The sequence below is a fragment of the Cryptomeria japonica genome, chromosome 10, assembly GCF_030272615.1.
Source record: "Cryptomeria japonica chromosome 10, Sugi_1.0, whole genome shotgun sequence".
In the NCBI taxonomy this organism is placed as follows: domain Eukaryota; kingdom Viridiplantae; phylum Streptophyta; class Pinopsida; order Cupressales; family Cupressaceae; genus Cryptomeria; species Cryptomeria japonica.
Window position 1 is genome coordinate 247,666,074 of NC_081414.1, and position 14,983 is coordinate 247,681,056.

At 36.8% G+C, this 14,983-nt stretch overlaps 1 protein-coding gene across 7 annotated transcripts in view; it reads right to left on the reverse strand.

Moving 5' to 3' along the window:
* Positions 1-14,983, reverse strand: part of LOC131052411 (uncharacterized) — an 89,177-nt gene that overhangs the window by 31,937 nt on the left and 42,257 nt on the right. For all 7 annotated transcript variants that reach the window (XM_057987077.2, XM_057987073.2, XM_057987071.2 and 4 more), the window contains 3 exons: positions 6,687-6,870; positions 6,286-6,510; positions 5,999-6,115 (listed from right to left, as the gene is read on the reverse strand). In XM_057987077.2, coding sequence (XP_057843060.1) covers positions 5,999-6,115; positions 6,286-6,510; positions 6,687-6,870 — 526 coding nt within the window. The remainder of the gene's footprint in view (positions 1-5,998; positions 6,116-6,285; positions 6,511-6,686; positions 6,871-14,983) is intronic.

Below are 14,983 nucleotides of genomic sequence, written 5' to 3' on the forward strand. Positions count from 1 at the left end.
TTAAAATGGTGCAAGGGCACTCAAATGGATTTTGTAGTTGTTGACCTTCACCCATAGCACTCCCACACCCTAATGAACCCCCAATGGAACATGAAACTCTCACATATCTTTCTTCCATCTCATGTTCAGTACTCTCACTACTGCTGCCCATGTTATTTTGTGAAACAATAATGCAAATGCAAACTGAAAAATAGAAAGAAAAAAAAGTATAAAATCATAAATTTATTTCTTTGAACTTTGAAATAAAAAGAAAAATAATCACTTACCTCTTCCACTTCTCTTGATATCTCATTCCTCACTGCTCACTAATGCTGATTTCTCCAGTTGCACCTTCGAACCCTACTCAAAATGATTATTATGTTCCAACTTGATTGCAAACTTTTTTGGCATGTAAAAATGAGTTAGAATGAGATAGGGAGGCTTTTTCTAGTTGATTTAGGGCTAAGTGTGGTACAGGGGCCCACAAAAAATAAGAAAAAAACAATCAATTTTTTATGTTGAACTTTTTTTTTTTTAATGCAATGAATTGTTGTGGAGATAATCAAGGGGTGTTTGAGACATCCCCAGCCATCTTGGGGACATCCAGGCTTCCAGCTATCCCCTCGCCATCCCCCCATCTCCGAAACATCTCCAAGGCAGCTAGGGAAAAAAATGAAAAATTGGAGATGGCTAGAAGACATTCCCAAGCTGTCCTCATGTCCTAAAAACAAGTATGGCTGAAAAAACCCATGGGGATGCATCCCCAAGGAGCATAAACAAAACTTTACCAACAAAAGGCTCATTACAAATAGTAACTCAGGTGTTAAAACCATTTATCTTGTTTATTTAGGTGAAATAAGTTGGAGCTCTATATTGTCCACATATAGAACTTGTTCAATATCTTAAACTCTACTCTAATGGTCACAAGTTTTGCAGATTTTTTTCCAAAAAAACAGAAAAAGGCAATTGATGCTCCTATATTGTAACAACATCAGCATGTGCATAATGGGGGCACAATTCAGTTGAAATTTGGACCCATAGTTGCACTGGATGAAAAAATTGTCTCCTCGACTTGTGGGGTCAAAGTAAAAGAAACTGTTCAACACATGTATATGTTGTAATAGGCTGCACTGGAATGTAATTAACAAGGTGACTGATTTTTGTTTCCTTGAAATGCCCCTGTGGTTTAGCTGAACCCAGTGCGTTTATTTTTGTTTCCATGCATTCATTTTTTCAAACTCATGTGCACTGTGATTAACAAATCTCAAGCATTCAAACAATGATTAGCATTCACATATTGTTACTGCTGTAACTTGTACTGAAAATTTGTTACCAATAAATTATTAATTAACAGTGATGCCAATACTTCCAAATATTCACAGTCCCCAATATTACTTCCCTGACATTGTATTGTCCACTTTTTACATTCATAAATCAAAACAATGACCCAAGCGATTAATGAGGAGCCTGGTTTGATGACGCTGTATGTAATGAATGGCCAAAATAGTGTCACTGTGATATTCCCCGTAATATACCCGTCTTATTTCCTTAGTTTAGCCACCTTGGTTTTTTGTCATTCTGTCAAACACTTGGCTTACATCCTTTGAAATTATCTTTCTGTCGGTTTACTTGAATGGGCTCAGATTTTATAACAACGGGTATTTTCAAAGGTTTTCAAAATAAAATAAACATAATGAACAACATTCATGAGTTCAATCCAACAATCAGTAATCTGATTTCAAACTGAGAAAGGACTAGAGGAATGCATTATACAGTTTCAGTCTTAACATCTCCAAATTTCCAATTTTCAAAATTCTTTCTTTCTCAATACTACATACATTTAGCACCTATGTTACATACCCCTTGGTCTGTGTTGATTCTGCCAGTAGTTTGAATGCTCTTAATGGTTCGAAGTTCGAACTGTAGCTTACTGGTAGCTTCCCCAGTACCAGTCAAGCTCCACGAACTCCCTTCCAGCCACACACACCTTCACAATCAGATCTCTGCACCTTGTGCCAATGCTGCAACTAACCTTCCACGGTGTCCAGCACACCCACTATACACCCAGCAATGGAAAACGTACTCAGAAATTGTTAATGGTGTAGTCTTGAATCTGCAGCTCCACGCACTACACGTCCCAGTCACTGAGAGCAGCTGCAACGTTGATGTCCCTGTGTGTGTTCTTCCAGTTGAGCGGAAACTATGCTGATTGGCATTAGCATTAACTCCCTTCCAAATTCGAACAACCTGTAATATGTTCTTCAGCGTTGAGAATTAATGAACTCCAGTCACAATAACCTGCGATTTCTCCCTTAGCTGAGCAAACACAGTCTGAACTGTAATTAGCAATGCCCTTCATTCATTCTTATGCCTGATTAAATTATTTTCCAGACCTGATCTTTCACAGGCGTAGAGAATGTTGCTTTCGAGGGTGGTCGTCCTCAAAAAGCTTGAAAAAATCTCTAGGAATAACTCCAAGACATACAAACTCTAAGTTTCACAATTTCCAAGATGATACAAACTCCTCTTAATGCTTCCATTTACAACTTCCATTGGGCCCATTTCCCAAGACACCGCGAATGTGAGATAAATCACTTCCTTTAAAAATATCACTTTCCTCATAGCGAATAAAGTGTACCTTTTAAAATAAAGTGACTTTATAAATAAATGTACTTTAATTTAGTCACTTTATTAATTTAAACTCCCTTTTTCCTCTGAAAATGACCCTTTCAAAAATATAATAATATTTTGACACTTAAGGTCACTGTTTTATGTGCCCAAGATTTAAAACTTTTCTCCCCAGTTCCAACGAGCTATAACACTAAGGTTGGAATTAAATATTTTAATTAAATTTACGCAACCTTAGTAAAATAATTAAAATAACTCATTAATGCACCAAATTTGCGAAACCTTGTCAAAAGACATCAGAATCAAATTCCGATCACACAAGAGTGATCCTGATGAAGAATAATAGCAAACGAGGCCAATCAGGCGACTTACTAAAAATAGACGGCTTCTCCAAGATTCTTGGAGACCAATCCAAAGGCTAGAAATCATTGCAGAAAGTGGCGTTTAACTCCAATAAACCAACTAAGCTCATCGGAAACATCAGATTACTCTTCTAAACAAGTTGACGGGAACCCAGAGTGTGAGCTACTAAAGTTGGCTAGAGAACCTAAAAAATTGGGGACATTACATATGTGGCCATGAAATATGTACGAAAAACATTGAAAGCTCTCATAAATCTCTACCACATACGTTCTTGTAGACATTTAGTCCTACAGAATATAGTGAGTGGTTTCTTTGCCTATTTGATTCAAGGGGTACTCGCCCCCATAGTTGGAAAACTCAAACTCGGCAAACCCAAAATTTGCGACTTGGTAGAAAATTCGGCAACTTCAAAAATTGCTTAAATTTCTGTTAAAACACATTTTTTTGCAAAATACAAAGATAAAATATCCAATGAATCCATAAATGAGTACAAAAGTGTTTTCTATTTGATTCATTTGAATACAAATTGAGTACAAAATTGCATCATCATGTGAAATCTCGATACAATAGTTAGCTGGCAACTATTATGAATTTATGATGATTGCTTTTGAAAATCATCATCATTATTATTAAATTGTATAAAACATTTGACATCTTCCTCTTCCCTAGTCCAGTGAAAACTTGAGATTCTAATCTTTGCACTCCCTTGTAGCTCCTCACTCAACATTGAAGGATGTGTTTGTGGCTCTAATTCGACCAAATCAATGAACACCTTTGATTTGTTGTCAACCTTTCTTGTGCAAGGCTAAAGGTTGTAATATTTTATAATAATAATGACATTTGAATTTTCAATACATAGTATGATCCTTCATCATTGATCAATGGTATTATGATAGTGATAAAGATAATTCTCTAAGTTGTTGATTCTGGTCTCCAATTCCAAATCACCTTATTTTAATCAAATTTCTTATATGAGAAGAGATCACTTTATAGAAAAATTAGGCATTTGGCACATTTTTATGAAGAATATATGCTCTCCAAGTGTTATGTGAGGAAGTGAGAAGGGCATTCATGTATTTATAGAGCAAAATCGTGACTTTTTTGACTATTTTTTGCAGTTTTTTTTTTTTGGCATTTTTTTCATGTTGCACATTTTTTTCATGTTGCACATTTTTTTGTGTCTGGGGAATTTGTTTGTCAAACTCATTAGAGTCTTTCTAGCAGGTAAATGGCTCAAGAACTCATTTTGTATCTTACCCGGCGAGTATGCCACATGCTCTCGCCAAACTTTGAAAGAAGCTTCACAAGAAGTTGTTTAAAAACCAAGTAATGATCAGCAACCAATACTCCTCTTGCTTTGAGCCAAATAAATTAAGGGGGGCATTGTTGTGTACCTTCTTATTTTGGCCCAATGCTTGCAGATAATGTTCTAATGCTTGAAGATAATCAACTTCAACAGTAGAGTCATGTCGAGTATTTGTACTTTCCATGATTAACAGAAATTCTATTAAGTCAAGGGTTAGTTGTAAGGAAGAAAATATCTAAGTGGACTGACGGAGAAAATATAAAAGGTTATATAAAGGTTTAAAGGGGCAAAAAATAACTTAAGTTACTCTCCCATGAGTAAAAAGAGGATAAAACAGAGACTGGTTTGGCAAGGATAGCATCCATATTACTCAAGATTTACCTAAGGTCAGCAACAACACCCTCTCAGGAGAGTTGATCTCCTATGTAACAAGTGATTTATTTCCCAAACATGTAGGTCTGTTTTCTCTTTTCATCTTTACAAGAAATGAATAAAAGAAGAACAGCTAATTTTTGAGGTTAACTATGTCTAGTTTCCAATGTAGGGAAAATTTCAGATTTCCAGTTTGCAGCAGTTTCCAGAAATTCTTCATTTCAGCATATATAACTTGTAAGGGTTCAAATCTGTGATATAACATCTTTCAATATTTCATTGTTTTCTTGTAGTTGAGTTTTCAACACCTTTCAGCTGTTCCAGTTTTTATGGTTACTGCAGCGCCAGAATAGCAGGAGCCTGAATTTTCTGTGCAGAATTTAGTTTATCTTCCAGGTTTTCAGTACCGGATTCTTAAGCTACACAGTGACAGAAGTTTTCAATCTAGTACCAAAATGTCCTCTAATAGAAAGAGATGGGCTATCAATGCTCAAATATTTTCCAACATAACCAACCCTCTTGCATGCAAGTCCATGGCACTGATTCTAAGCACTTGACAAAAGCGTAATTAATTTATTGCAAAACTCAAGAAGCTTCTTCTAGCAAACCAGTATGTCAGAGATCAAATATCAGCATTCATAGATTGAATAAAATCCAGATAAATTGGTTTAGTAGCATAAACCACATGTTGAATCTGCCTCATGAAACAGAGTGAATTTTGACTGGAATTGTATTGCATTAAATCAAATCAAAAGTAAAGCTTCATCAATGTTTACAGTCACAATAACCATGGAAATTTACCAAAACCATGGTAACCCTTCACAATATTTTTGAAGGGAATTACAGTTTGTTGATTATATTTCTAGTATATAGAGCATATATTATCTAGCAATAAGCATTCCTTCATAATAATACCCTACTAGAAATTGCAGTTGGTAGCACTGGAGAAACTTCAACAGTGGCATTTGCCACCCAACATTTGTTATGCTTAAACTTTTGTAATATGATCAATTCTTGAATAATTCTTCCAAATGATGAAAATCAAAAAACCAACTTTTGAGACAGCTATGGCACATTTACAAACAAATTCTCAAAAAATCAGCACAATGTTATGACGCAAGACCCTTCACTGTAACCATTTAGTTTACACTTTTTAGTGCATACAAAAAAGTGTAAAGAAATAGCTGTTGCTTAGTTGGATGTTACCATCCACATGTACATTATAGCAGCAAATTAGGCTACAGGAACTCCCATATATCCACCATAGAGCCAAATGTCTGATATCTTTCAATATAGCTAATAAGTTCAAGGTTCGAAGTAAAATAATATTTTAAGATTTTATAATATTACCTGCACATAAGCATATTTGTTGAAAAACCTCACAAGCGTCTCGACCAGGTTGAACAAAAAATCAACACAACATAGTAGGCACTCATTATTGCCGATCTGGGACCGAATACCCCTGATCTGTACATTATTGAAAGACATCAATTGCATTGTGTTACAATTTGTGTTCCAAAAAAATACAATCAGAATGTCAAAACTATAGTAGCATTATATTTTTAAAACATGGAGCAATACTGTAAGTAACATAAAGAAAAGGTATCGAAGACAATATAAAAATATTTAATGCAAACCTCCCAGCGCAATGTTCGAATAGCAGCTGTGAAGAGGGATCCATAGCAGATGCTGCCCAAGGAAGTGGTCACAGCATGACGAAGAGACCTCCACAAGGGTTTTGGGGGCATTGATGAAGCACCTTGGCCTCCATGCATAAGAACAAGAACAACCATACCAGACACTATAACATGAACTGTGTTGCATAGAACAGCACCAATCCAAAACAGACTGACAGAAAGCACCTACAAGTTCAGGAAAACACCAAACTAATATATAATCATGTAGCTGAAGTTTTTTAAAAAGGCCAGTAGTTGTGGAGATCTCTCATTTCAAAGTTTCAACACACTCTGCAGTCCAGATCATATGATTATCTCATTATAAAATGAAAAACATTAAAAGAGTATACTCGCCAGCTCACCACAAGAAGCCACCAGCGCCTACCATCATCCATGCTTGAAGCAATCACACCAGCTACTCCAAAAGACCATATTACCATCCACAAGAGCATGATTGCTAGAAATGCATAAGACACCCTCATGACTTCTGGAAGACTCCAGACCATTTTCACAGCCTTTTTTAACACCAACATTGTAAACGGAAACCTACAAACCAAAAAAGGAAGGATCAACTGGAGAAAAATATATATATCAAATATTACTTGCTTCAGAGGATATCATTAAAACCTATTCATAATAGAAATTATCATTTCTTCCAAGGCTACATAATAACACTTATCTACAACTTCACTCGCACATATAGAATCTATTTGATAGAACCAATTGCTACAACGAAAATGATCTGAAAACCAAATGATGAAAAACCAAAGCCACCATGTAGACACTGTTAATGGTGACTCACAAATCTCAGACTAATCACTAATTTTTCATAAATTCATAAATTTTTGTAACTTCCTGCTTCTTCCCAAAAGCCAATTTAAGAAAATCATGATTGTTTTCTACAAACCATCAAAATTTCTTCTTACCTCTTGATCTTTTTTCTAGTTTTTTTTCCTCATAGATCTTGTTAGGGACCCTTCTAATTAATTTGTGTTCATCATTTTTGAATGGATGGCAGTAAATATGCCTACCAATAATGATAAATGTAGTAAATGTACTGCCTCCAATATGGGAATGACAATGGCCCATTAATGGGCCTTCATGGGCTCATCCATCTTCGCTTAAGACAAAAGAAGTGGACCAGATTAAACCAGAAGAAGGATCGACAAAAATAAATTTTGACAGGGTTTCCAAAGGCAACCCTAGAGCATCAGGAGCAGGATGCATTGCTAAGAACTGGACAAGGAGCATTTTAGCAATTGGTGCTCAGAAGTTGGCCAATGGGACTAATAATGTCGCAAAGGCTAGGACTGCCTTGCTGTAAATCTGACAAATAAATTACAGAGAAAATTGTAAACGCAATTATAAAAGGTGAAGCACATGATTGGAAGATTAATAAATATATTAAAACTATAACAGCAAAATTATATACATTTTCTGAGTTTAAAATCACACATACTCAGTGAGAGGGAAACAAGGTGGCGGACACCCTATCAAAATGGGCAATCACATTAAATTCAGGCAATGATGATACAATATGGGAGGATTACCAAGAGGTGTTCATTGAGGATGAGTGGGTATGGATTGAAGTGGAGGTCCGAGGGATAGAAGTAAATGAAAGTTATTGAATAAATTGAGATTTCCAAAGCCTACGAAGTGTGTGCAAGAGGCTTTATGGAGGCGGTACTGTTGAAGGAGGTTGTCAATTCATTTGAATGCAAGAAGAGGTCAGTTGGTGGTTGTAGAGCGACTATGGAGACCAACTTCGCATTGAAAACAAAGAAGAAGCAACTCACATTTCTGGGAAGAATCATGGATGATCGCTTGAAGAACATTTTCACAATCGATGATCCAATGTTCTTTTGAATGATCAAAATAATGTTGGAAGAGTACATTGCCGTGGAATATAGATACAGGACCAATGTGGACATCACCTCTCTATTTCTGGCTTGGTGTCTCTAGCTTGGTGGAAAAGAAGATACAAGATGGATAATGAATTTGGCAGTGAAAGGTGAATGGTGTCATGGTTTGGGGGCGTTTATTGCCATCTCCATTCCTAGAAAGGGTTTTAAGGCTCGGCATGGAGGTTGGTTGTGTTGATGTGTTTTTCATGCACAATGCAACACAAAATAAAATACCAACTACTTTATCCTCTCTTGAACAAAATCCCCTCTTATGCTAAACTTCATGATCATAGGAGGTGACTCCAAGGTTCCGAATGTCAGGTCTTGATGTGCTCTTGGATAGACTTAGTGTGTATGATGTGATTTTGTTGGAACCACAAGGTGGACTTATATTGAATCTAGAATGCTTGACTGTTGTTGAAACGTGGGAATTAACTTGACTTGAATAAAGAAAAAAAAAGGATGAGGGTTGAGAAAGCTAATCTAATCCTAGGAATGTAAGAGTGATGGACAATCTTTGGTGAAACTCAACTAAGCTTTTCTTTGTCATGCAGCGAACATTTCCACAAGGCTACTATGATCTTCTAGGGATAGCTAATGATTTTAAATCACCACTACAAGCACAGATACCCTCAAGGTGAAGCATATCAATGAAGGAGTGATAATTGAAGTTAAACTTAGCTAAGATGGATCCAATTGACAACACAAGACACTTCACAATCAGCAAAGTGTTAGTAGTATGGATGTATGAATTTCATCATTGATCATGCACAAAGTTCTTACATTCATCTAAACAACATGAAAATTAAACGAGAAGTAGAGACCATGCAAATTGTTGAATCAACGTATGAATTGCTGCATCAAAGACTTGGCAACAATATTTGCCTTCTCTTCCTACTCTATTCTAGCTACTATCTAATCTACTTGTTATTGAATTTTTAACTATTAACCCTCACAAATGAACGAGTGGAGCCTTATATAGTGCTCTCATTACAAAAGGGCCAACATCAAATTCACATCAATGGCCAAGATTGGAAGATAGAAACCCTAATTAGGGTTTGTTACACCCATTGCAAAGCATTTAATGCTTGACAAATGATAAATTACAGCAAGTGGGACACATGTCCTTTGAATATTCGACCAATAGATGGTGAGGATAGGTACATCGAATTTTGTGTCACCATGTGGTAGTTTTCCTCTTTGATGGATGAGTCAGGTGCATAGAACCTATACACCTCAACTTAGAATGATGTGATTGGACAAGTGATGATTGGGCGCCACCTTGGCTTGCTTGATCTTCGTAACTCATCACAAAGGTAGGTGATGGAGGCATATCTCTTGATACTCAACATTTCCAAGCGCCTACAATGAATGAGACAAAGATTTGAGATATTCCCAAATTGCATCATCTTCTGACTTTGATTAACTCTTTTGAAACTATCTCCTGTCTTGATCACCTCCGCTTTGGAGCTTTCATCTCTAATTACTCTTGCTATATTGGCAATGATTCTTGGATTTCAAGAGGAAATTCAAGATTGTGCAAAATTTTCTTCCTTGAGAGCTTGATCCTCCTTGTATAATGTTATCTTCTTCATGAAGTGGAAATCCTTCATTCCAAGCCTGGAGTTTTCTTGTTCACATGTTCATCCCCCTTGCATCAAACCTGGAAACAAACATGATTTGAATCAAAACAATGTTAAAAGTACTTAATCAAGCTTCCTACTACCTTTTTTAAATCTAGAAATGAATTTTCTGATCATGGAAACATTCTGATTTTAAGTCTGATTTCCCTTCTTTTGGCTTAATTCTCATCAATTTGACTTTGAATTTGCGTCTTGGGCCAGATTTATGTTTGATTTCCCACCTTTTATATGCCTGATTTGAAAGGTTTTAGGTCTGAGACAGGCCTGATTTGTATTGGTTTCAAGTGGCAAAGGAAGTTTGTGGATCTCATAGGGCAAAGGAAGTGACTTCTTCCTTCCTTTCTCAGCAACCACATCACTCTTAAGACAACAGTCACTTCCAGAATCTTAAGCACTTTCTCCAACCAACACTCGACTTGCCAAAACAAAAGCATGTCCTGCCTGATCAGACATGTAGGGAGGCATTGACAGTGACCTCAAGCTTGATCATGGATCTGACAAGGCAAAGGAAGAGCTTGAGGGAAGGTCACGGTTTTGGGAGGGCAAAGGAAATGGTAAGTGGTGGATCACGCTTTAGCATAGGTATTGGAGTTCACACTTTTGGGTGAGCATTGGAAGTTCATGCTTTTGGAGGCAACTAGAAGTGGCAAGGTAAAGTTCGCACATTTGAGGCTCAATTGGAAGTTTGCACATTTGAGGCTCCACTAGAAGTTCGCACATTTGAGGCTCCACTGGAAGTTCGCACATTTTGACAACTTTTGGTAACTTAATGATTTTGTCTTAATCCTTTTCATGATTACTTAGACTCTAGCCTATCCTTCCTTCCAAGCATTGACTCTAAAACAATTTGCCTTCGCCAAATTTAGGACTTCATATCTGATTAAGCAAGTAAAAGATGATAATCAAATGGAATGATCATCAAGAAAACATTCATTTCGCAAGCCTTGAGAACTAACTGACGGATAAAACAAGGATATCCCACACATACCAACTATTCGTGTAACAGAACATTCATATATCAAAGCATGAGTAACAATAACAAAACAGCTATACCAAAAGAATGATATCTTTATTGAATTCTCCAGAATATGTCAGTACAATACCATCCTTGCCGAGGTTCCATCTGAATCATACATAGACTCGACGGTTGGCCAAGTTGCCAACCGTCACTACCTGTCAACTACCCCACGGGAACCTCTCGGCTACTCAAACATAACCAAACATAAACACCCATCCCAACTACAAACTAACATGTGTTATTGATAGAAGAAATTACTGGGAAGAGGAAACAAAGAAGACGAAAATTGAATAAGGACAATATGCAAACATGTGTACCAAGGAAAAGGCTGAAATTCGATAGAGGAGATTACTAGGAAGAGCAAACAAAGAAGACGAAAATTGAATAAGGACAATATGCAATCTTTTCACATTTTGCAAGTTGAATTGTAAATTTTGCAATTGGCATTATACCTAGAAATTGTTCGTAAATTTGTATAAATAATTTTAGTAGGTTGATGGGAGCATGATAGGGTAGTTTTTTGCACAAAATGGTAGATTTGGGGCTTTGGTGTAGTTTTTTGTGTAGTTCAATGATTCCAAACTCGAATTCATATGATGGATATTTTTTTATTTACTAATAATATATAGAATAAAAACAAATTTCACCGATCAAAAAAGAAAATATGGGAATGACACTAAAGTAAGAGTGAAGGGACTCATTTGGTGGAACTCATATTGACTCTTGACCAAGCTCAATTTAGACAACTTCTTGAGATAATCCGTGTTCTGCGCAGCATTCTTAGAGATTTTGTATAAAACAATCTTTAGATATATTAAAACAGAATTGGGACATCGCTATAATCCTTTCTTTCCATCGTAAACAATAAATGAAAAATACAATTTGTAATCACTGTTTGACTTAAATCTGGATAAGCAAGCAAATGAATCTATGAGTTTTTGTGCAGATAGTATGAATATAAGCCCACTAAAGCACTAGACATGTGTGCAATGACCACATCGCATAATGCACAGGTAACCTCCTGTTCCCCCCCCCCCCTTCCACCTCCTTGGAATATGAATCAGTAGGGAAAGCATCATAATTGCATCAGTAAACTTGTTGTATGAGCATAACCTTTCTAGTCAATGTCAATCTGCAATCATCTTTACTCAAGAAGTAAGGAGCACAGGGCACTTTATGAATTTATGCTGTCATACCCCATGAGCACACGACTTTTCATGGTGCATCTAATCTTTCCTTCCCTAAAAAGCATAGGTACCCCATCCCAAGAGAGAAAGACTCGTCCATCCCTAAATAGAAGGACTTCCCATTTACAAAGGACATCATTCCTCTTCATGAAGGATGTAATTCCTAGAAAACAATCCAAAGTGCATAAAATTGCAAAATATAGAACAAACACAGATGTTCAAGGGGCAATTTTATTTCACGCTGCTACAATGTGCAAGGGATGCTCTCACTTAGTAAAAGAGCTACACACATTCCTTGGAATTTCGAAAAGTACCACCAATGTTGAAGTGGGAGGACTTCAAATAACTATTGTGGAAGCAATTTTACCCAATCTGCCATGAAGAAGAGTGGTTGATGAAATGGTATCATTTGAAACAAAAACAAGGGCAAAGCATGCAAAATATTGATGATGTCATCAATTCAGAAAAAGAGCTGTCAACTTGGAAAGGACATCATGGAATGTGAGGTATTGATTAAATATGGGAGGTTTACTTCACCATCTATAAAAGGCGATCCTCATGACCAAACCTCAAAATATTGATGAGGCATGTGCCCAAGCACATTACCTAGAGTTGGATAAAAGGATTTCTTCTGCATACAAGAAGGGTAAGGAACAATAGCAAGGTGGCAAGAAGAATTGCACTTCTATGTCAAAGCCCAAAGGCAAAGATAAGAATTAAACTCGACGTACTCATTATGGTATGGTGATAAATAAGAAGGTTGTTGGTTTGTGCTTCTTGAGTGAATGCCTTATTATGGGAGGAAGAAGAAAGGCAAGAACATAATCATTATGGAGAAAGGAAACAAAAGTGGAGACTCCTTTATTGATAAGCATCTTTCATATCGTACCTTGTACAAAGGTGTTGCATTGCCAAGTGGAAGAACTCAAGAAAAGAAGAGCTCACAAAATTATTCTACATAAAGGTGCAGCGTGCAGGCCAAAGGTAAACAATTTGATTTGTGCTGACAAGCATAATAACATTTATTGCAAATTGGTTAAAGAGCTTGGTTTGAAAGTGATAGACCACCCACGTCCTTATTCCTTGGGATGGTTGAAGGACAATGTGAAGGTAAAAGTTAGGAAATAATGCAAGCTGCATTTTGGATTTTGCCTCGATTTTATTGATGAGGTTCTTTTTGATGTGGCTTCTTTAGACATTTGTGGTGTGTTCCTTGGGAGTCTATATCTATTTGAATGCTATGGTCTATTTCTGGAAAAGGAACCAATACATATTGGTTTTAAGGGGAAAATAATATTTATTGAGCTCTTGCAGTTGCAGAAGCAAATCCAAAGTTGCTCTTGCTAGTACCTTAAAGGGAAAGTGGATGTTCAATGCAAGTAGGAATTTAGTGGTCATAGAAACAGAACTGAAACAAAGTTCCATGCATGCAAGAAGCAGCAAGTCAGCTGGAAGCAAAGGAGCACCAAAACTTGGTTGTTGTCTATGGTATCAAGCAATGAAGCATCTTGGTAGAATGAAGTGTTCCTCTATGCTTCTCCGCTAATTCAAAGGCTTTTGGAACCAAAAGCTCCCTAATTAGGGAGACATGACATTAGAACTTGGCTTGGTTGTTTGGATATGGAATATTCTAAGCCAGGTGTGACTATAGTGAGTTGTTGCAAATGTCTAGTAGGTTACTACAAGTGTTTAGCAGTGTGTCGCATATAACCAGTTACATGTTGCAAGTGTTCAGTGAGCTGCTACAGGTGAATGATAGCATGCTGCAGGTGTTTAGAAAGATGTTGTGGGTGTCTCTCAACATGCTATAAGTCAGTCAAAGTCTTTTATGAGAATAATTGTCAAGAGCAATTTGTATCGCTTTCTAAGTCTTTTGTGAGAATCATCATTGAGAGCGATTTGTATTGCTTCCTAAGTCTTTTGTGAGAATCATTGTTGAGAACTTGACAGCACTTTGTATAGCTTCCAGCAATGTTGCATGTGTTGGAAAAGGCTGAACTTTGGGTGTATGTTTAAAGAAATGATCAAGATGAGTTTTTAATGGCAGTCCAGAATGTCACTATGATGCACATAGAGTTGATTATCTTCATTCATGCTTGTTGCAAGCTAGTTCGGGGCATATGACAACAATTGGAAAGTTATATAACCAAAGGATAACAAAGAGGCAATTTTATCTTCATCTAGACATCAATTAGGGTGTGTTGTGACCTTTTTCACACATCACCCCATTGCAAATGGGGACCCCTTGTTTTTGCTTTTTAGGGTTTTGCCTTGGTGTTGCAACTGCTAAGTCCAATCTTTTTGAAATGAGTTGAAGTTTTTGAGAAGTCATCGAGGTCAAATAGGGAATTCATGCTCGAAACAATGTTTGGACGTCATCAAAGTGCTCAAAAGGCCTGGAGGACGAAAATCATAATTGCTTAAGGTCAATTCTGACACCTTCCTATTTCTAAGGAATTCTACTTTTTTTGCTTTTTTCTACTTTTTTTATTTTTGGCACTTTGGGACCAATCCGGGAAGCAGCTTTTTTGGCTTGCTTTTTGTTTTTTTTTTCTTTTTTGAAAGTAGACCTAGGGTTGGGTCCCTTAGGTCATGGCATCAGTGCCCATGTCTTCAGAATCAAAAAAATATGTCTCTAAGTGTAAAAAACAGGGTAAAAACCCTAGGCTAGGGTTTTGTTCCAGATGATCTAGATCAAAATATGGCAGATCAAAACTTGAACATGGCAATAGAAGAAATGATGGCAGCATGGAAAGAAATTCAATGTCTAATCATGCCCAAAGTTCGCCTAGGCAAGGTGGAAGATATGTCTAAGCAGCTGCAAACTCCAACCAGCATGGTGAAAGGTATGACCAATCAGCCTCAAAGTCCAATCTGCCTAAACTATCTTCAAGTCCACCCAACTAT